Source organism: Rousettus aegyptiacus, unplaced genomic scaffold (assembly GCF_014176215.1).
Source record: "Rousettus aegyptiacus isolate mRouAeg1 unplaced genomic scaffold, mRouAeg1.p scaffold_m13_p_4, whole genome shotgun sequence".
Taxonomy (NCBI): Eukaryota; Metazoa; Chordata; class Mammalia; order Chiroptera; family Pteropodidae; genus Rousettus; species Rousettus aegyptiacus.
In genome coordinates, this window is record NW_023416307.1 from 69,442,781 (window position 1) to 69,465,546 (window position 22,766).

At 31.4% G+C, this 22,766-nt stretch overlaps 1 protein-coding gene across 12 annotated transcripts in view; it reads left to right on the top strand.

Moving 5' to 3' along the window:
• The window catches only part of SENP7 (SUMO specific peptidase 7), a 123,882-nt gene that overhangs the window by 74,127 nt on the left and 26,989 nt on the right, over positions 1 to 22,766 (top strand). For all 12 annotated transcript variants that reach the window (XR_004950310.1, XM_016144729.2, XM_036218507.1 and 9 more), the window contains 6 exons: positions 7,590 to 7,708; positions 10,564 to 10,742; positions 11,713 to 12,052; positions 12,852 to 13,003; positions 14,005 to 14,151; positions 19,448 to 19,481. Coding sequence is in view for 11 of the 12 variants with exons in the window: in XM_016144729.2 (XP_016000215.2) it covers positions 7,590 to 7,708; positions 10,564 to 10,742; positions 11,713 to 12,052; positions 12,852 to 13,003; positions 14,005 to 14,151; positions 19,448 to 19,481 (971 nt within the window). In the remaining variant the exon portion in view is untranslated. The remainder of the gene's footprint in view (positions 1 to 7,589; positions 7,709 to 10,563; positions 10,743 to 11,712; positions 12,053 to 12,851; positions 13,004 to 14,004; positions 14,152 to 19,447; positions 19,482 to 22,766) is intronic.

A 22,766-nucleotide genomic window follows, 5' to 3' on the forward strand; every position in this document is an offset into this window, starting at 1 on the left:
AAGAGTGAATAAAAATTATAGCTCTTGGATAAGAAGACATGATATTCTGACATTATTATTATTCTGTTATTGTAGAGAATGTGGTAAACATACCATTTCTTGTTACAAAGATATAAGTTTGAGCAGTAACTAAAAATTGGTGGATGGAAGAATGGGGGCTCTGACTGTGAAAACTGAGGTTTCTTCTGAAAACCTAGCTCATGTGCCCTTGATGATACATTTATGCATTGTTTTATGCTATTTTATATAAAGGACTTGAGCATCTGCAGATTTTGTTGTTTGTGGCAGGAGAGATGGGGCTGGAACCAGTCCCTTGCAGGTACTGAGTGATGACTGTAGTTAATTTTTTGGGAATCCAAAGATACGCAGATTTTTGACTGCATGAGGGATTGGCACTCTGAACCCAATTTATTCAGTGGTCATCTGTAAACGTTAAATTATTTTGTATTGAACTAATATATAATGTCCTTTTACTAATATATAATGTCCTTGTACTAATATATAATGTCCTTTTTTGTCTCTTGTAAACTTTTTGATATAAAGTCTTTTGTCTGATATTAGTATAGTCACTCTGGCTGTCTTTTGGCTAATATTTGCATAGAATATCATCCTTAACTTTTAACCTATTTCGGCCTTTGGATCTCAGTGAGTCTCTGTAGGCAGTGTATTGTTGAATCTTATATACATATTTTAATCTATTCTGCAAATCGTTTTTGTTTGGAGAGTTTAATTAATTGCATTTAAAATAATCGATAGGAGTGAGTTATTTCTTACAATTTGACATTTGTTTTTTATATGCCTTATAGCTTTTTTGCCTTTTTTTCCCCCAGCATTACTGTCTTTTTGTTTTCTTTTTGTTTTTGGTGGTGAAATTTTTGATTTCCTTCTCATTTCCTTTTGTCTGTATTCTATAGCCGATTTCTTTGTGGTTATTGTGGGGTTTACATTTAACATTTTAAAGTTACAACACTCTAATTTGATTTTATAGCAGCCTAGCTTAATAACATTCAGAACTGTGCTTCTGTACATCTCTGTTCTCATCTCTTTTCAATTATCAGTCCTACAGAATTGTATTTTTATGCATTTTGTGTTCAAAAATATAGTCTAATAATTTAAAAAAATGCATTAGTTGTTTAAATCATGTAGAAAACATAAAGGCAAATTACAAACAACGACATGATAGTACTAGTTTTTATAGTGGTCCATGTATTTGCCAATAGTATTTATTTTTTCATATGACTTTGAGTTAGTGTCTAATGTCCTATCATTTCAATGTGGAGGACTCCCTTTAGCATTTCTTGTAGGGTGATCTGATGGTAATGAACCCCCTCAGGTTTTGTTTATTTTGATATTTTGCCCTCATTTTTGAATGACAGTTTTGCCAGATATAGGGTTTCTGGTTGAGTTTTTTTTTTTTTTTCCCCCCCACTACTTTGACTATACCAACTCAATGCTTTCTAGCTCCCATGTTTTTTCTGGTGAGTAATCTGCTCCAGATCTTACTGAGATTCTTTGTATGTGACTAGTTTTTTTTTTTTTTTGTCGGTACTTTTAATAGTTTGATTATAATGTTTCTTGGTGTAGGTTTCATTGAGCGTTTTTTTTTTTTTAATGGACTTAGAGCAACAAGCATTTATTATCTTATACAATTTCTGAAAATCAGGAATTAGGAAGGTCTTGAGTTTATTCTATCACTAGTTCCTCGGGGTTCTTGGATGTTTATGTTCATGTCTTTCATCAAATTTGGAAATGTTTTTGTGATTTATTCAAATCTCCTTTATTTCTTCTTTTGAGACTCCAATAATACATATATTGGTCCAATACTCATGTGCCATATGTTCCTTAGGCTTTGTTTTTCTTAAATTGTTCTTTCTGTTCCTCAGATTTGAGTATTTTCATTATCATATCTTTAAATTCACAAATTGTTTCTTCTTTCTGCTCAAATCTGCTTTCGAATCTCTCGATGGAATTTTTCATTACAGTTAGTGTTACATTTTAGCTCTAGAATTTCCTTTTGGTTCATTTATATATTTAACTTTTTGTGAATATTTTCATTTTGTCATAGATAACTTTGTTTGTTCAAAACTTATTTTAGCTCTTTGAGGATCTTTAAGACAGTTATTTTAATGTCTTTGAGTTTGTCATCAGGATTTTTTGGGAGACAGGTTCTGTTGATTAATATTTTTTCTGTGAATTGGCCATACTTTTCTGTTTCTTTGTATGTCTTGTAATTTTTTTTGTTGTTGAACACTCAATATTTGAATCTTATAGTAAGTCTGGAAGCCAGGTTCTTCCCCTTCCCAGGGTTTGCCATTTCTTCCTTGCTTTTTTTTAAAAAAATGATTGATCAGTTGATTGATTGTAGCATGCCTGTGTTCTAGGGATCAGCCTGATATAAACACAAGGTCTCAGGTCTTTTTTGAGTCTGTGTCTTTCCTTGGTCATGCCAATGACTTTCTAAATATCCTCATATATGTGTTAACTTTGTAATGTCGTAGTTTTAAGGGTTTGGTTTCCAAAAGGAGAAAACAAGAGAAAAATGATGTTTGTCGGGGGCAGGGATGCGAAATAGGTGCTAGCACTTTAAGTCCTCTGGAAGTCATTTTAGTTGGATATGGAGAGCATTGCAACAATGGCGGTGGTAATCAGAATAGGGACTCCAAATATTTGGAGGAACTTGTCAAGACTGTTGACCTTGGTGTCTGCATACCCATGCAAACTGTTCTAGGAACTTGGGCATAGCCACTTGCCTCGGGGCTGGGACTGGGGAATAGTTTGTTAGCTGCTATCACCCTAAGAGCTGAAATAGACCAAAATTAACTGCAATTCTTGTTGAACCTTTTGATTGGAAGTTGCAAGTCTTTAATAGAGTGCAGAATTCCAAAATAGTTACATAAGACAGATTCTGCCAGTGCAGTTGTTGTCTAGGTAGAGAGATGGTATGTGCTTCCTGCTCTGCAATCTTCCTGAGGTCACTTGATATGTGTTTTATAGTTTACAATGCAGGGATTTTTGGTTTATTTTTGGTATCTGATTTTTTAGTGCTTTTATAAATAGTATTGTAAAAATTTCTATGTTAAATAGTTTTGAAAATGTAGTAATTACTGTATTTTATTCAAAGGGAATACTGTTGTTTAATAATTTTATACTTTTTTATTTAAAAAATTTTACCTACTTGAATAATACCATAATGAGTTATTTCATTAATAAGTTATTATGGGTAAGAGTATTGTGTGTAAAGATTTAATTCGTTCTATGACTATTGGCGGTAATATCATATTGATTTCCCAATGGTTTGTATCAAATTAATTCTTAAAATTAGTGAACTTTATTGATAGATTAATGACACATAATATTGTATTAGTTTTAATTATACAGCATAATGATTTACTATGTGTATGAATGGGAAATGATTAATACAATAAGTTTAGCTAACCTCTGTCACCACACACAGTTATGTTTAAGATCCGACTTGGTAACTTTCAAATATAAAGTATACGTATAATGGAAACGTGCCTTTTTACCTCTTCACCTATTTTTGCTGACCATCCTTCTGGCCCCCTCCATCTCCATCAACCCCCATGTATATCTAGATGATTTTTTTCTTTTTAAGATTCTACATGTAAGTGAGGTCATATAATACTTGTCTTTCTCTGACTTATTTAACTTAGCATAACACCTCTGGGTCCTTCCATGTTATCACAAATAGCAGGATTTCTTTTTTTTTTTTAATGGCTGAATAATATTCGTGTGTGTGTGTATGTGTATGTATGTGTATGTATTATATTTTCTTTATCCCTTTCTCTATTGATGGACACTTAGGTTGTTTCTGTTTCTTGGCCATTGTAAATAATGCTATGGTGAACATGGGGATTGTAAGGATACCTTTTTGAAATAATTATTTTATTTCCCAAGGATTAATATGCAGTAGTTAAATTGCTGAATGATATAGTTGTTTTATATTTAATTTTTTGGGTAACCTCCATAGTATTTTCCGTGGTAGATGCACCAATTTACACTTCTACCAACAGTACACAAGGGTTCCCTTTCTCTATATCCTTGTCAACACATGTTATTTGTCTTTTTGATAATAGCCATTCTAACAGGTGTGAAATGATACCTCATTGTGGTTTTGATTTGCATTTCCATGATGATTAGTGACATTGAGCTCCTTATGTATACCTGTTGGCCATCTTTATGTCTTCTTTGAAAAAAAATTACTCAGTTTCTCTGCCCAGTTTTTAATGGTGTTCTTTTTCTCTTTTCATATTGAGTAATATGAGTTTTTAAATATATTTTGGATTTTAACTCCTTTTTGGATATGTGATTTACAGGTACTTCCGTAGGTTGTCTTTTCATTTTGTTGATAGTTTCCTTTGCTAAAGGGAAGCTTTGTAGTTTGTTATATTATTTACACTGCTTTTGTTGTCTTTGCGTTGTTGTTAAATCCACAGATCATGTCTAAGACCAATGTCAAGGAGCTTCCCTTCTTGTTTTCTTCTAGGAGTTTTATGGTTTCAGTTCTTTAATCCATTATGAGTTGATTTTTGTGAATAATGTAAGATATTGGTTCAGTTTCATTCTTTTGCATGTGGCTGGCTGGCTTTCCCAACATTTATTTCCCTATTGTGTACTCTTGCTCCTTTGTCATAACTTAATTGACCATACATGTGTGGATTATTTAAAAAAAAATTTATTATGGTGACATTGGTTTACAAAATCCATTAAGTTTCAGGTGTACAAGTGTGGATTTATTTTTGACTTTCTATTCCGGATTGATCTCTATGACTTTCTATTCCGGATTGATCTCTATGACTTTCTATTCCGGATTGATCTCTATGTCTGTTTTTCTACCATACTCTTTTTTGATTACTGTAGCTGTGTAATATAATTTTAAACCAGGAAGTGTGATTTCTTCTGTTTTGATCTTTCTCAAGATGCTTTGGCTATTTGGGGTCTTTTGTTGTCCATAGACTTCATGAAGATTGTTCTGTTTCTTTGAAAAAGGTCATAGAAATGTTGATAGGGATTGAATTGAACCTGTAGGTTGCTTTAGACATTTTAACAATATTGTCTTCTAATCCATGAGTTCAAAATGTCTTTCCATTTATTTTTGTTGTCTTCAATTTCTTCTATCAGTCAATGTCTTGTAGTTTTCAGTGCACAGGTCTTTCTTTATCTTGGCTATGTTTGTTCTCAGGCTTTTTATTCTTTTTGATGCAGTTATAAATGGGCTTGTTTTTTTAATTTCTCTTCTTGATATTTTGCTATTAGTGTATAGAAATGCAATTGACTTTCGTATATTGATTTTGTATCTTGCAACTTAATTTGTTTAGTTCTGAAAGTTTTTTGGCGGATTCTTTAGTTTTCTACATATAAATCATATTATCTGCAAAACGAACGGTTTTACTTCTTCATTTTTGAATTAGATACCTTTTACTTATTTTCTTGCCTAATCGCTCTTTCTAGGATTTCCAGTGCTATGTCGTTGAATAAGAGTGATGAGCGTAGGCACTATTGTCTTGGTCTTCATCTCAGAGGAAAAGATTTTAATCTTTCATTGTTGAGTATGATGTTACCTGTGGGCTTGTTGTATTGGCCTTTATTATATTGAGGTACATTCCTTCTATACCCAGTATGTTGAGAGTTTTTTCATGAAAGGATGTTGAATTTTATCAAATACCTCTTCTGTATCTGTTGGGTGACCATATGATTCTTATTTTTTATTCTGTTAATGTGTTGTATCATATTTATTTGTGGATGTTGGGACATATTTGTACCCTGGAATAAATCCCACTTGACCATGGTGTAGCATTTTATCTTTGATGTATTGTTGAATTTGGTTTCCCAATATTTTGTAGAAAATTTTTGCATCTATATTCATTAGGAATATTGTCCTATGCTTTTCTTTTCCTGTAGCGTCTATACTGGCTTTGGTAACAGGGTAATAATGATGGCTTCCTAAAATAAGTTTAGGAGTGTTCCCCTCCTTTCAGTTTTTGGGAAGAGTTTAGGAAGGATTGGCATTAATTCTTTTTCAATTGTTTGGTAGAATTATCAGTGAAATCATCTGGTCCTGGGCTTTTCTGTATTGAGAGGTTTTTTATTATTAATTCAATCTACTTACGTTATTGGTACTTTAGTATTTTCTTTTTCTTTTTGATTCAGTCCTCATATGTTATATGTTTCTAGTTATTTATCTATTTCTTCTAGGTAATCCAATTTGTTGGCATACAATTGCTCATAGTAGCCTCTTGATTATTCTGTGTATTTTTGTAGTATCAATTGTAATGTCTCCTTTGATTCCTGTTTATATTTGAGTCTTTTCTTTTTTTCTTAAGTTTGTCTAGTTAAAGGTTTGTCAGTTTGGTTTTTCTCTTTAAGAAAAACAGTTCTAGGTTTTATTGATTGTTTCTATTGTTTTTCTGGTCTCTCTTTTATTTATTTCTGCTCTGATCTTTGTTATTTCCTTTCTCCTGCTTCATTTGTTCTTTCTCTAGTACTTTAGGTATTAAGTGAAGTTGTTTATTGGAGATGTTTCTTGTTTCTTAATGTAGGTGTTTGTCACTATATACTTCCTTCTTAGACTGCTTTTGTTGTATTTTATAGGATTTGATACATTATGCTTGCACCTTTGTTTGTTTCAGGGTATTTCTTGATCTTCCTTTTGACCAGTTGGCTTATTCAGGATCATATTGTTTAATCTACATATATATGAATTTTCTAGCTTTTCTTCTGTTATTGATTCCTTGATTCATAATATCGTAGTTGGAAAATAAACTTGGTATTATTTCAGTCTTTTTAAATTTGCTAAGGTTGTTTTGTGGCCTGTTTTATGATTTATCCTGGTGACTGTGTCATGTGCGCTTGAGAAGAATGTGTATTTTGGTGCTATTGGAAGGTATGTTCTATAAATGCATATTAGGTCCATTTGATCTAATGCATGGTTCCATTCTAAAGTTTCTTAGTTATTTTGTCTAGGTGACTTATCCATTGCTGAAAGTGGGTACGAGGTCTCCTGTTATATTACATTTTCATTAATAGTGACATTGTGTTCTTCATTCCAAAACTTGTTTTTCAAAAACCTTATACTTTATATATTTAATTGATATTTAAAATTATTTTCTTTATATGAAAAATTTGTTACCACACTACAAACTTTATTTTGTACTTAACTTGATATGTGAACCATTCTTGAAACATATTAACAATTATTTGGCTTATAATTTTTAAAATACACATATGATTATCATGTACTGTGTTCATGGAATTTTTGCTTTTTAGATCTCTTCAATGTATTCAATAATTGTATTATTCTTTTGCTCATTTTTCATATGTAGTATCCCGTGGTATTGGTATCTTGTTCCTCCTCCACCCCAAAGAAACAGGGAGACTTCAATGGTAGAATAGGGATGGGATCTTATTTCTCAAATCTTAGTTCATTATTATAACTTTTTTACTGTTCAAATCATATACTCTTCTATGTGAGACTGTATTTGTAACTTACTAACTTTATCTTGAATATAGGCCTGCTGGCTTCAAAATTCATTTGGGTTTAGAGGAATTGAGTATATTATTTTGTTTTGCAGGGTTTCACAACTAAGTAAGAGAGTCTATAATAAATATGCAAAGCAGGCTGCACGTACCAAAGAAAAGAGAAGAGATGGTGATAGCATTTCTCTTATAATGTCTGATACTCAACCTAAAGGTTTGTTAACCTTAGAAAACTATTATTTGAATTTCTGTGTATTGCATAACTTTAATTTTACATTTAAAGGCTATGTGAAAATAAAGGGAGATTATTTAGTAACTCAAAGAAAATTGCCAAATTAACTATTTGCATACTGTAATATATATTTCTTGATTTATTTAATAAGTTCAAAAGTAAATTTGAATATTTTATTGTTGTCGTTGGGGTTGGGCATATATCTATAAAGTTACGATATTGGTTTAGCTATTTGTAAGTCTTGTTCCATGGATATATTTGGGAATTTATATTACTGCTAACTTGATTATTATTATTAGCGTCCCACTGTCTATCCTCCTATTATGAAATACATTCTTTGTTCATTAGAATTTCTCTCAACTCTAGGAGGATGCCAATACAAGCCTCTATTAGCATTTTTAAAGGTAAATACATCCTAGATTACTGAAAATTCTGTGTAGGCCTCCTGGCATGTAGGGTTAATAAACTGACTTCTTTTCTCTTTTCTGTCTCTCTTTTAAGATTTTAAAATAATTTACAAAAATTTGCGCCAGAACAATTTACTACATTAGTCAGATGTGAAACTAACATCTTCAGGGGTCTCTTGGATTATTGATAGCTTCAAACTAGTGAGGTATTTTGTTTTCTGAATGATTTTATAAATTATTTGCAAGAAAAGATGGTCCTTTAATAACACTATGCAAAATTACTTGTACTTCCTTTGAAACACAGCTATTTACACATTTTTAGTAGCCGTTTCCATAAAAGAGGAAAACTTATAAAGAAACTAGACTAATAACTTTGTATACAAGAAACCAGCTGCAACTCTTATGAGGGCAATCTTTAGAGAAAACGTGACTCTATAGCCAGAATCTTTCAATTAAAGGACTATCTGCATATAATGAAAGACATTTCTTTTCTTATGAATTGTGCTTTTTCCAGAAACAATTACATTTAATTATCAAATAAAAATATAAGTATTTGTACAAGTGGGATTAGTTCATATACTATCAAGAAACAGTTAAGTCCTCAGATCCCACTGCTTTTCTAGGTAGAGTAAAAATAGTTGACTAAAAAGCTTTCTGACTTGTGCCCTTCAGTATTACTTCAGAGTCACAGTGGAATTTTAGATTTATAGTTGGGGAAAAATGCATGGTAAAAGAAGTGCTTTATACTTTCTTAATATCCCTGAGTTTCCGAAACTTAGGTAATGAAGCTTTGTTAAAACTTACCATGCTTTTATCCTATTGATAATTGTGTTTAATACCATTTGTTTAATACAAGGCCATAGAGTAATGGGAATTCTGAATTAAATGACAGATGTGCCATTCTTTTGTAGTATATTGTTTGCCTTGTGGAATTTGCTTTTATGAAAATAATACATTGGAAATATTTAATATTTTTTGGTTTACAGGAAGTTTTCATGTCTTTGCTTTGATTTTCTATGCTAGCGATACTTGCAAGTTAAATTGTATATATTATGCAGGTAGAATCCTATATTTATTTCCATTTTGCATGAGGTAGTCCTGGCCAATGTGCACATACCTGTATAATAGTTTTTCTTAAGCCACTTTCATCAGTCTCTTTGTTATAGGATTTATATTTTAAATTTTAATGTGATACAGGTTTTATGTGTAGAAATCATATTTGACTACCTTTACAGTTTACAGAATTACATATAAAATTTATTGTACTTTTCAAAATATTGTGGTGATGATTTTGGGAGTTAAAGAGAATTTTCTTTGGAAATTGGGGAGAGAGTAAAGAGAATTTTATTTGGAAATTGGAAGACTATTGACTGTCTTGAAGTTTGTCCTCATTCCTGTCCAAATATCTGCCTTTTAAGCAACAACAAAGAGATGATATGAATGCTAGTTGTTAGCTATTACTATGAAACTAGAGTAATAGCAAGCATATTTTGAAGCAGTGTAGTATTAAAAGAAGTTTGAGTGAATGGAGAGATCAGGCTAGTAGTCAGTGTTACATGATTATAAGTTATGGATTCAGAGAAGCTTTGGGACTTGCTGTGCATAAACATTGAGTTTGTAATTGTATGGTATAGATTCAGAAAGCAAAATAATTCAAGATAACAATCAGGTAGAACCTGTTAGAAGGTATTTTTGAATGGTAATATATTTGATAACTGAAATACTAAGCAGTTTTTGTAATCATTGCCATGGTTTCAAAATAATACTTTCTTGACTTAAAAAATCTAAGCCAAGAGCAATTTATTCTCCTTGGGGTAGAAACTTTATTGGAGACTTCAAGTGATAGGGTCTAGATTTTTTAAAAGAAGAAACCAACTGTGAAGCAAATTGACAGCCTTGTGAATGGTTATATATCACACAGTCAGATGCTGAGGAAAGGTATTTCAGTTCCTTTTAAAACAGCAGTGATCAGTACTTTGCTCTTTCAAATTATTGTCCCTTTTCACTTAAAAAATATATAAAACTTACATTTTAAAAGGACAACTAATTTCTAAAATCAATGAATTATCAAAATGTTTTAAGACATGAATTTTCTAAATTTTATTAAGACTTATTATTACAGTTGAGTGCAATTATAGCAAAAGGCAAAATGTGGTTTGGTTGCTTTGCTTTAGTTACTAAAGAATACTCCCTTTTTATTTATTTTCCTCATCTTATATTTATTATACAATGAACATTCACTTTGTTTATGCAGTTTAAAACAGGGTATTTCTTTATATTCATCCATGTCAATAAGAGAATTTAACAGGAGACTTCTTTTTAAAATTAGCTTTGGAAATAGTATAGTGATTTTGATAATGTTTCAAAGAGCTCTTCTAAAAAAGATTCTTTCTGTCCTTTTTGGTTATATTTATGTCTGTTGTTTTTAAGACCTCAATAGTGGAACTAGACATGATCATCTTGAAGAGGGTAGCAGAAACAAGGATGATACATATTCTGATTCAAAAGTGGAGCCCACTCTGATTTCCGGGAAGAGAAAGAAAAAGCTTAGAAGTAATTTATCTGATTCTCATAATTCTACTTCTTTATTTCAGTCAGCAGAACAGACAGTAAGTAGAGGTATTTAGATGTCACATTAAATAATTTGTGCGATGTTAAAAATGAATTGACTGTGACCAAATAATATTTTTATAGCTTTCAACTTTTATCATCAGATTTCTTCCTTTTGTTTTTTTAATTCTGTTTGATTTTTTAAAAGTAATTTAAATGAAACTTTTTTTTTGCATTAATATAGTTATTGGAACAAGTTTTAAATGTTATGAATAAAAATGTTAAAAGTGCTCTTCCTCGGATACCACTTCTTCCTTTTTAAAAAATTTTTCTTTATTTTAGCCAAATACTATTCATATTGTCTAGTTAATTGGTTTTTCATTTGCTCTGTAAAATTATTACCAGATTTCTTTTATCATTAGTAATTTACTTACCAATTTCTTTAAACTTCTCTTTAGGGAATTTTTTGTAAGTAAAGAATACTTAATGCATTACCTATTTTCAAAGACTTAACAGTAATTAAAATCAGGACTTTGCAGGGCCTTTGACTTAAAAACATGATTTAGATTTATACAGTAATAGAGTGCAGGCAGTGGTTGATTTTTATAATTTTTCATATCATTAGGAATCCTGAGTTTTTAATTTTCCATTCTTGTTACTAGTCACATGATGTCAAATGGCCTCATTACTTTTGCAAAATAAAACTAAAAAAAAATTTCTCTCCTTCTGAAGTTGATTAGATCATGAAAGGCCATCTGAAGCACTTTTAAATGTGAAAGTCTTACCATCCCATCCTTTTAAAAATGTTTAGGCATCAGATTGGACGGATTAAACTCTGTATCTTTATACTTCAGAGACATTGGCAAGAGTAATATAGTATAATTGTATAGTTTTCTATCTCTGTAATTATAGACATATAATATTTTTACTTTTATATTCTTCTTTAGGAATTTAAACTTAAAAAGAATTCTTTATGCTAGCCAAATTTGGAAAATGCTGACTTTTTTATATGCATTTATTTATGTTCAGAAAGAACAAGAAAATAACTCAACGGTATCCACTGAGTCTGAAAAGTCAAGTGAAAATCATTATCAAGACCCAAAACTGATTGATGAAATTACACCTGAACCTATAGAAAGTGATTTTACTAAACTGTCCTCACTTAATAGTCAGGAGTTGATTTTGAGTGCAGCTCCCAAAAGCACCTCTGACTGTTCAATCGCTGAAACTTTTGAGAGCTCTGTTTCCACTGATACTCTGGAGAATTCTACCCTGATTGAGAAGGATGAGAATGAGTTGAACACAAAAGAAAAACCAGTTTTAAGTGAACACAGTGAAGGGAACCAGTCATTGATCTCAGCTGAACCAAGTAAGTCACAGTAGGATTATAAAGGCTTTTAATTTTTTCTGCTTTTCAAATTTCTTCTCTCCAATAAATTTGACTAAGGCAATAAGGTGTTTATGACATCACAGCAGAACATATTAACTTTAGAAAGAAGACTTGGGGTTTGGGGACTTCATGAATTTTGTAATATTAATTTAGGTAAATAGTGGAGTACTTTTTTTTTTTAGATTAGTGTATCATAATTCATCTCATCAGTAGATTTTATTTTGTTTTTCATCAGTAGATTTTAAAAGATTGTAAGGACACAATTATTGTTATTTGGTTGGTGAAGCTGAAGTACAAGAGTTTAAGTGCTGTTTAATTATCGTCATTAATCTTGATTTAATTTTCTAACATTTTATGTGGCCACATCATACATAAAAAGTTGCAAAAGATATACAGTAAATAGTCTCCTACATCTTCCCCTAGCCATCTGTTTCCTCTTCCTGGAAGCAGCTAATGTAACAAGATTCAATGAACAATTTAGGGTGATGACATAATAAGTTATTAGAAGTAGAACTTGTTCCTAAGTTCTCATGGCTTTATCCATTTTAAAATGTCTTAAGCGTCAACCTGCAGGTAATTGCTAAATAATAGCACTGATACAGAAACATTGTATGTAACTAATATAAATCAGATAATGAATAGTAGGCCAGTTTCTAAATTGAATAAAGTTAGATTACATTTCATGGGACTATTAAAGATATAGAGCATGAATTAGAAAGTTCTTTTTTTGATATGTCATTAAGGTGACACATTTAAAAAATACATTTTTCCTTTTTAGTTGTCGTTTCCAGTGATGAAGAAGGACCCATTGAACATAAAAGTTCAGAGATTCTTAAATTACAGTCTAAGCAAGACCATGCCATCACTAATGAAAATGAGAGTACTTCTAAATCACCATTGTCAGGACTACCACTGATTACTTGTGATTCGGTACAAGTAATTTATTTCTGCTTTCTCACAGATAAATAGTGAAATATTCAGTATTGGCTAATCACTATTTCTTGTTTCATCAAGGAGAATATTGTAATAAAAATTACAAATTTTCTTAGTTTGAATTTTGAGACAGCTTTCATGTTAGTTTCAGAGAAATACGTAGTTGTCTTTATTTTGAAGTGAAATAATTATACTACTTTTTTTCTGGTCATTTGTATTGTTTCAATTTTAGTGGTCTATTGAATATTTTTCCCTTTTTTTAGTGATTCTCATTAGACATTTAAGCACTCTATCAGAACTTTTTCTAGAATTAAACGGTTTCCAGTATTTATCTATCTGATCTTGCAGTACTATATTTATTTGGAATTATTTCTTTTTCTCACATGCTATTAAGGCAGCATGATAGAGGAAATGGTATGGCTCCTGGAGATATACAGACCTGTGTTCAAATCGTGGCTCTGCCATTTTAGCATTTCACTTAACTTCTTTAAGCCCGCGTTTTCTTGTATAATAAGTAGGGATAATGACACCTACCTCACAAGATTATTTTGAATAGTAAATAAAGTAACATATGAAGAATTTAGAACAGCGGTATAAACCTATCAGTTTGTTAAGGCCTTTGTCTCTTCTTATAGATAATAAGTGGAAGTCTGTATTGGTTTAATATTTTTGACATAGTACTTTGAAGAATATAGCTCTAAAGTAAGGTTCAAATAATTTGTCAGTATTCATTCATATTACCAGCCTCTGATTATTGTATTTTTTTGATGATTATATTTTTGAAAAATGATCATCGACTATTTAGAGTAATTTTATCAAGGTAAATGATAGTTTTTAAGAAAAAGTAATTCAGATAATTATTTCATCACAGAAAGAACAGTATAAAATCCTTTAATTTCATTAATAATAATTTAAAGAAGTATTTGACTTGGAAAATCATTGTCAGCATTTGCAGACTATGTAGGATTATATACATTTTATAATTTGTTCCTTGATAGGCTTCATCTGAATTACGTCCATATAATCCTGTCATGGAAAACATTTCTTGTATTATACCGAGTAATGAGAAGGCTCTACAACTGGATTTTATATTTACTTCAGTTTATATTGGTAAAATAAAAGGAGCTTCGAAAGGTTGTGTTACAGTAAGTATATTTAATTTTTTTTTAAGTTTTTGATTTTAGACAAGGGATTTTTAGATTGTTTCATTTTAGTGCAAATGAAAATAGATTTGAGAATTATTTTACATGGGATACTTTGAATATGTCATACGTACTTTGAAACATGTCTTTAATGGGAGAGGGGGTATCGTAAAGTCATATGGACGTGTCCTGAAGTCATATCTTTGATCTGACTACTTTAATGAAAATCATATATGAAAAATTATATATGTAGTATGTATTGATATTCTTTGGGTTCTAAGGCTAATTTAGTGGTGAAGTATATTTTTTCAGGTGTTGTTGGGACCACAAATAAGAAATCTCATTTTGCTGGTTTAAATTATTATAAACTGAGTTCTCCATATTCCTAAACTTGTTATTTAAGGATCTCCAGGAATAGTTCCTGTTCTATTTTTCCATTTTTTTCGGTGCTCTTCTTCATATATTATAAATGAAAGCCAGACTACATTTTACTCAGTTCTTTATATTTTCTCAACATTTCAGCCTGCTAAAATCCTAATCATCTTTTAAGCCTTATCTGAAATAACTTCTTCTTCCAGGAAACCCTTCCTGATTTTGTCTTCCTAGCCATAATTAACTTCTCCCTTTATTATGTGCTTATAGCACTTTGTGCAGATGTTATAAGATTTATTCTATGTATTTATAATTGTTTATATCTTGCCTGAACCTCTCTGTTAGCCTTTAAGCATTTTATGGTAAAGAGCCATGCTTTTATTTCCTTTTACCCTTCCATAAATGGCTCAAACCTAAGTAAGTCTTATAAACTTTAGTTAAATTGAATTGACTATATCAGTATAACTCAGGTATTTTTGTAGAAGTTTTATTAATATTTTACTGTGTTGGGAATTGAGCAGGGAATGTAAAAATCATAAGACATGGTCTTTGCTTTCAAGGAATTTATAGGATAATGGGAGAAACAGACATGTAAATAGATATTTACATTACAGTAAATGTACAATGGCAATATATACAAGAAGGGTGCATATGAAAATGAGTACCCATATCTGTCTGGAGAAATCAGGGAAGACTTCACAAAGAAGACAGTATATGATTTAAAGACATAAAGTAGATGTTTACTTGGTGGTCATACAGGGGGAAGACCTAATCTCAATAGAGTAAATTATGAACAAATTCAACAAAGTCTCAGAAATACAAATAATGGTAGCTAGTGATATAGTTAAAATTGCTTTGATTGAAAGTACAAGAGCAATGCAATTTAAAAATTAATATTCCTTGGTCTCTAGTTTTCAAGATATTAATGATTTTGACATGCTTTTGGTGATTTTACAATTTTCTTTAAGGAATTTTGTTCACTTTTCACAATTTCCCTTTCTATTTTGCTTTTGTAATTTTAAATTCAGGTTTAACCAATTTTTTTGTTGAGTTCTTGGTAATGGCAAAAAATTACCTTAATATATGATAATAATTGATTAGCTGGGGAGGAAAATCCAACATAAATATTCAACAGTGGTTTTCATTGGTTAATATATTACTTATGTTATTACATAGTCAATGGGCTTGTTATGGGCAAAAAACAAAACCAAACAAAAAACTACAAATGAGTAAAGGAATAATTAAAGAACAGCTATAATATTATCTATCTAGAGACCACTGTATATTATTTTATATTCTTCATATTCATGTTTAAAACAAAAGAGTATAATATACATACTGTTTTATAACTCATCATAATTATATTAAACAAGTTTAATTCATGTACCTGTTTGAGATACTTGGTTGTCCTTAATTCCTGACTACTGGACATTTTGATTCTCCCAGTATTTTGCTATGACAAATAGTAGAGGACTGCAAATGATCAATAAATGTCATGAAGTAGGCCTTTAAAATTTGGAAGCCTTTTTATAATTCAGTTTAAAAAACTTAAGATGTCTAATTATAAGAAAGTGTTTCAGTAAATTAAGCAATTATATGCAGGTAAAATATATCCATGTGAGCAAAGGCTGAGAGGAATTCTGCAAAAATTAACATAGTTATGTTTTGATGGAGAGAGTATAAACAATTTGAAAAATTACAAAAATAAATTTAAAAGTGTTAAAACTTTGGAATTTTTCAGAGGATTCTGTTTTTTTAAAACAACACCAGCCCTTTATTATATACTAAATTTCCATGTATACATTAAATTGTACTGTTTATTTTCTTTCTTTGATCTATTTGTCTATTCTTGCTCCAATACCCAATTATTTATCTTCATGGCATGTTTAATTATTATTATTTTTAAAATTAGACTCAGGTATACAGTACATTGGGTAGACATTTATATAGTTTATGAATTGATCCCCCCAGTTACTCTATCACCCATCTGGCTCTACACATAACTATTATACTATTTACTATATTCCCTATGTTGTCCTCTACATTTCTGTGACTATTTTGTAACTACTAATTTTTGCTTCTTCATTCCTTCACCTTTTTCTCCCAGCCCCTTTGCTGGCAGTCACCAGATTGTCCTCTGTATCTGTGAGTCTGTTTTCTTTTAGTTTGTTCTTTTTGTTTCTTAGATTCTGCATACAAGTGAAATCATATGGTATTTATCTTTGTCTGACTTACTTCACTCAGTGTAATAACCTCTAGGTCCATACATGTTGTTGCAAATGGTAGGGTTTCATTTTTTGTGTGTATGGCTGAGTATTATTCCATTGTATATATGAACCTTACTTCTTTATCCAGTTGTCTATTGATGGGCACTTAGGTTGCTTCCATATCTTGGCTATTGTGAATAGTGTTGCCATGGACATAGGGGTGTATAGATCTTTATGAATTAGCGTTTTGGTTTTCTTTGGATAAGTACGCAGAAGTGAAGTTGCTAGGTCAAAAGAGTTCTATTTTTAATTCTTTGAGGCACCTCCAGACTGTTTTCCATAGTGGCTATACCATTTTGCGATCCCATCAACAGTGTACAAGGATTCTCTTTTCTCCACATCCTTGCCAACACTTGTTTTTTGATTTATTGGTGACAGCCATTCTAATAGGTGTGAGATGATAGCTCATTGTGGTTTTAATTTACATTTCTCTGATGATTAGTGATCCTGAGCATCTTTTCATATGTCTGTTGGCCATCTGTATTTCCTCTTTGGAGAAATATCTATTCATGTCTTCTGCCTATTTTTTAACTGAATTGTTATTTTTCTTGTCGAGTTGTGTGAGTTCTTTATACATTTTGGATATTAACCCCTTATCAGATGTAGCATAGCAAATATCATCTCCTATTCGGTAGATTGTCCTTTTTGATTTGTTGATAGTTTCCTTTGTTGTGCAAAAATTTTTAGTTTGATGTAGTCCCATTTGTTTATTTTTTGTTTTGTTTCCCTTGCCCGAGGAGATATATCAGGAAAGAGATTACTAAATAGCAATGTCAAAGAGTTTACTGCCTATGTTTTCTTCCAGAAGTTTTATAGTTTTGGGTCTTACATGTAAGTCTTTAATCCATTTTGAGTCTAATCCTGTATGTGGTGTGAGAAGGTGAGAAGTTTCATTTTTTTTCCTGTATCTGTTCAGTTTTCCCAGCACCATTTGTTGAAGAAACCAGCTTGACTCTGTTGTGTATTCTTGCCTCCTTTGCCATAGATTAAATGGCCATATAGGCATGGATTTATTTTTGGGCTCTCTCTTCTGTTCCACTGATCTATGTGTCTGTTTTTATGCCAATATCATTGCTGTTTTGATTACTGTAGCCTTGTAGTATAGTAATATATCAGGTAGTGTGGTACCTCCTATTTTGTTCTTTCTTAAGATTGCCATGGCTATTTGGGAACTTTTATTATTCCATGTAAATTTTAGGATTATTTGTTCTATTCCTCTGAAAAACACCATTAGTATTTTGATAGCAATTGTATTGGGTTTATAGATTGCTTTGGTAGTATGGCCATCTTAATAATGTTGAGTCTTCTCACCCATGAGCACAGTATATCCTTCCATTTATTTGTATCTTCTTCAGTTTCTTTTTTCAATGACATAATTTTCTAAGAATAGGTCTTTTACTTTTTGGTTAATTTGATTCTTAGGTATTTTATTGTTTTTGATGCAACTGTAAACAGGATTATTTTCTTAATTTTTCTTTCTGAAAGTTCCTCATTGGTGTACACACACACACACACACACACACACACACACACACACACAGCAGTTGTAGTAAAGTGACCGAATAATAAGGCGAATTTAATTAAATTAAACTAGAAAACATAATCAGACACTAGTGACGAATGATAATAGTTTTCCTTGATTAAAAATCTTATCAAAAGCTGAGAGAAGTTCAGTAAGTTAAGTTTATCTACTTACTGTTTGTGTAAGTGAGTAGAGATAATAGAGGCAGAATTTGAACTCAGCTCTTCATTCATGTGCCATTTTGCTCAGATTTTGCTGTAGTGGCTGACTTATGCTATGAAATATGAGTTTTCTATTTGTGAGACTACAATATGAAATAATTTTTAAATTGGAAGAAAGGGAGAAATGGAGTTCAGTGAAGTGGTTTCACTGAACATTGTTTGCTATTTATTTGGGACTCTGTTGGCACTTGATTTAGTTACCCATATACAAAGACCATATTCGATTGGGTTTTATGCTCACAACAATTTCATAAATGTATCGATCAAAAGAGAAACAACTAAAAAATAAATAAGCATGAATTCTTTGACATTATGGAAAACAAATGTCAAAGTGCAAGCATATTTTAGATGGTACATGTAGGATTTAGGTACTCCACAACGCGAGAGTTTATTATTAAAGCAACACTTAAGGAGTACAAATATATTCAAGAGGTACCTAGAGAAAATTAGTGACTTGGTAGGAGGAACAGAAAGAGCAAGAACCTTGCTGAATCCTCAGTCAGAGGGGAATTTTTATTAGGGAACAAAGGAAGATAAATGCTGGGAATGTCAACAAAGCCAAGAATCAACCCTGTTTTGTGGCTTATTTACCAAAACCAGTGATACCTTGTGAGGTCTCTTGGCAGTTTCTTCTGGACTTTACTTCTTATTTAAACATTCAGGAAACATTTTTGAAATATATATTAAGTAAATTCTTACTTGATTTTATAAACGAGCATTTAAGAATTAAATTATTTGTACCTTGTTCTTAAACTTCCATAAAATTAAGTCTTTACAGCGAGAAATATTCTTGGTTTATTGATAAAAGGCTTAGGCACTTTTAGTGTAGGCTTCGAATGTGTACTTGTGGTTTGAAAAAGAAAAAAATTTGAAAATTTTGAATAGTAATATTTTTTTCTTTTGTATTTTTTCTTTAGTTCACGCCAAAGTATGTTAAGATCCCATTTCAAGGTAAGCTATCATTGTCTTACTAACTCTTTTCACTGTTATTTGGAGTGTAAAATAATTGGTCAGCAAAAATTCTGCAATCTTTCTGCAACCAGCTCTTCATAATTTTTTTCATGATAGAATTTAAATAAAAGTAAGGTTAATAATGTTTTTCAACTTAACATTTTTTCCCCAGCAACTTCAAAAGGTGTTAAAATGTTTTATAATACTGAAAATAGTATACTATTGTTTTAATGACTTCAAGTCAAGTAATATTAAAGAACTCATGGTAATTTCTTGGTATTAACAGAAATAAAGTTTTGATAGCAAGATTTTTGGTATATAAAAAGGGAAGGAAAAGAAACTATAAGGAAAGAAGCGTAAGGAAAATTTTTAATGTTGTATACAAATATGTAAAATGGTTTTGCCTAAGGGTTTAGAGAGATTTTTTTAAATACCATTTTTTAACCTGACTAAGGCAAAGTACATTGAAAAATATATCTGCAACTTGTAGAGCTCAGCTACCATTTTCTCAGCTGAAAACATTTCTGAATAAATAATGACACTAGAAAACAAATAATAAGCAATAGATAATAGTCTCTTTAGAGAATGAATTATGAAAGGAACGAAGAAGAAAATGTATACACACATAGCACTTTAGAAATGAAATAAGAAGCTTTTGTTCTAAAACTGAAGATGTGATTACAATAACTTTAACTGAACTCCACAGATACTTACGTACAGAAACCATAAATATGATAATGAATCTAATAACTAAGAAGCTACTAAAAGTAATAAGAATATATAAGGAACAGAATATTTTTAATTCTAATTAGGAAATTTTAATAAGTTATCACAGAATAATATGACATTAGCTATTTAGAAGAAACAAAGAACTGTGATTTAAAAGGAAATAATAACTTCAGAAAAGATAGTGCTATTAAAGACCTGTGTAACAGAGCTATCCCTCAAATCCTTTTTTTATTGAGATATAATTGACATTAATTTTAGATGTGCATCATAATGATTCAGTATCTGTGTGTACAATTGACCTGTGAACAACACGGGTTTGAATTGTGTGGGTCCACGTATGCGTGATTTTTTTTTTTTTAGTAAATATACAGTTGGCCTTATACATCTCCAGGTTTTGCATCTATGGATTCAACTAACCATTGATCAAAAGCAGTATTTTAAGATGCAGAGGGCCTACTATATATATCGTTCTGTGCCATTTTACAAAAGGGACACATTTTGGTATTTGTGAGGGAGAGGGTTCTGGATACTGGAGTCCCTAACCTCATGGTAAGGGTCAATTGTATTGCAAAATTATTTCCACAATAAGTCTAGTAAACGTGCATTCCCATACTAAGATACAAAAATTATTTTTTGTGATTAAGACTTTTAAGATATGCTCTGTTAGCAGCTTTTAGATATGCAATAGAGTATTATTAACTATAGTCACCATGTTGTACATTACATCCCCAGGACTTATTTATTATATGACTGGAAATTTGCACTGTTTGACCCTCTTTACTCATTTCGCCCACCCTATGCCCTGCTTCTGGGAACCACCAATCTGATCTCTGTATTTACGAGCTTAGCTTTTTTTTTTTTTTTTTTTTTTGTTTAATTCTGTGTTTATGTGCTATCAAATGGTATTTGTTGTTCTCTGACTTATTTCACTTAGCATGATGTCTTCAAGGTCTATCCATGTTGTCACAAATGGCAAGATTTCATTATTTTTTATTGCTAGATAATATTTGTGTGTGTGTGTGCGCGCGCACGCACGCGCATGTGCACATAACTTTTTTTGAGTTAGTGTTTTTGTTTTCTTTGGATAAATACCCAGACGTGGAATTGTTAGATCATATGGTAGTTCTATTTTAAAGTTTTTGAGGAACCTCCATACAATTTTCTATAATGGCTGTACCAATTTATATTCCCACAACAGTGTACAAGGGTACTCTTTTCCCTGCATCCTTGCCAACATTTGTTATATCCTACCTTTTTGAAAATAGCCGTTCTAACAGGTGCGAGGTAATATTGTGGTTTTGATTTACATTTCTGTGATAAGTGATGTCCGGCACTTTTTTATGTACCTGTTGGCCATCTGTATGTCTTCTTTGGGAAAATGTTTATTTAGTTTCTCTGCTCACTTTTTAATAGATTCTTTTTTTTGCTGTTGACGTGTTGGAATTTTTTTTTAATTAAATTTATTGGGGTAACATTGGTTAATACTATTATATACTTTTCAGGTGTACATTATCATTTGACATCTGTATATTCTAGTGTATGTTTACCACCCAAAGTCCAGTTTCCTTCAGCTACCATTATATTTGATCCCCTTTGCCCACTTCACCCTCCACCTACCCCCCTATATTTGACCCCTTTTACCCTATCTACCTCCCTCCTCTTCCCCCATCCTCTACCCTTTGGTATCCACTAGTCTATAGTCCATGTCCATGAGTCTCTATAGTCCATGTCCATGAGTCTCTGTTTGTTTGTCCTGTTACTTTGTTGCTTTTAGGTTTATATCTCATATGTAAGTGATATCATGTAATTTTCAACTTTTTCTGTCTGGCTTATTTTGCTTAGCATGATTTTCTTGAGTTCCATCCATGTTGTTGCAAATAGCTGTATTTCATCTCTTCTTATGGCTGAGTAATATTCCATTATATATATGTACTGTAGCTTCTTTAGCCAATCATCTATCATAGGACACTTTGATTGATTTCATGTCCTGGCCACTATGAAAAATGCTGGTATGAATATCTATATGCAAATATCTTTTCGGATATGGGTTTTTAAGTCTTTGGGGTAAATTCCCAGTAGAAGGATTGCTGGATCATATGGGAGGTCCATTCTTAGTTTTTTGAGGAGCCTCCATACTGTTTTCCATAGTGGCTGTGCCAATTTGTAGTCCCACCAACAGTGTATGAGGGTTCCTTTTTCTCTGCATCTTCTCCAGCATTTGTTATTATTTGTCCTGTTGATCATAGCCATTCTAACAGGTGTGAGATGTTATCTCAGTGTGGTTTTGATTTGCATTTCTCTAATAGCTAGCGATGATGAGTATCTTTTCATCTGTTTGCTGGCCATTTGAATGTCTTCTTGGCAGAAGTGACTGACTGTTCAGGGCCTCTGCCCATTTTTTGATTAGATCATTTGGTTTTTGGTTGTTATTGAGTTGTATGAGTTCTATGTACATTTTGGATATTAGGCCCTTATCAGAGGCTTCACTTGCAAATATATTTTCCTGTTTGGATGGTTGTCTCTTTACTTTGTTGATTTCTTTAGCTGAGCAGAAGC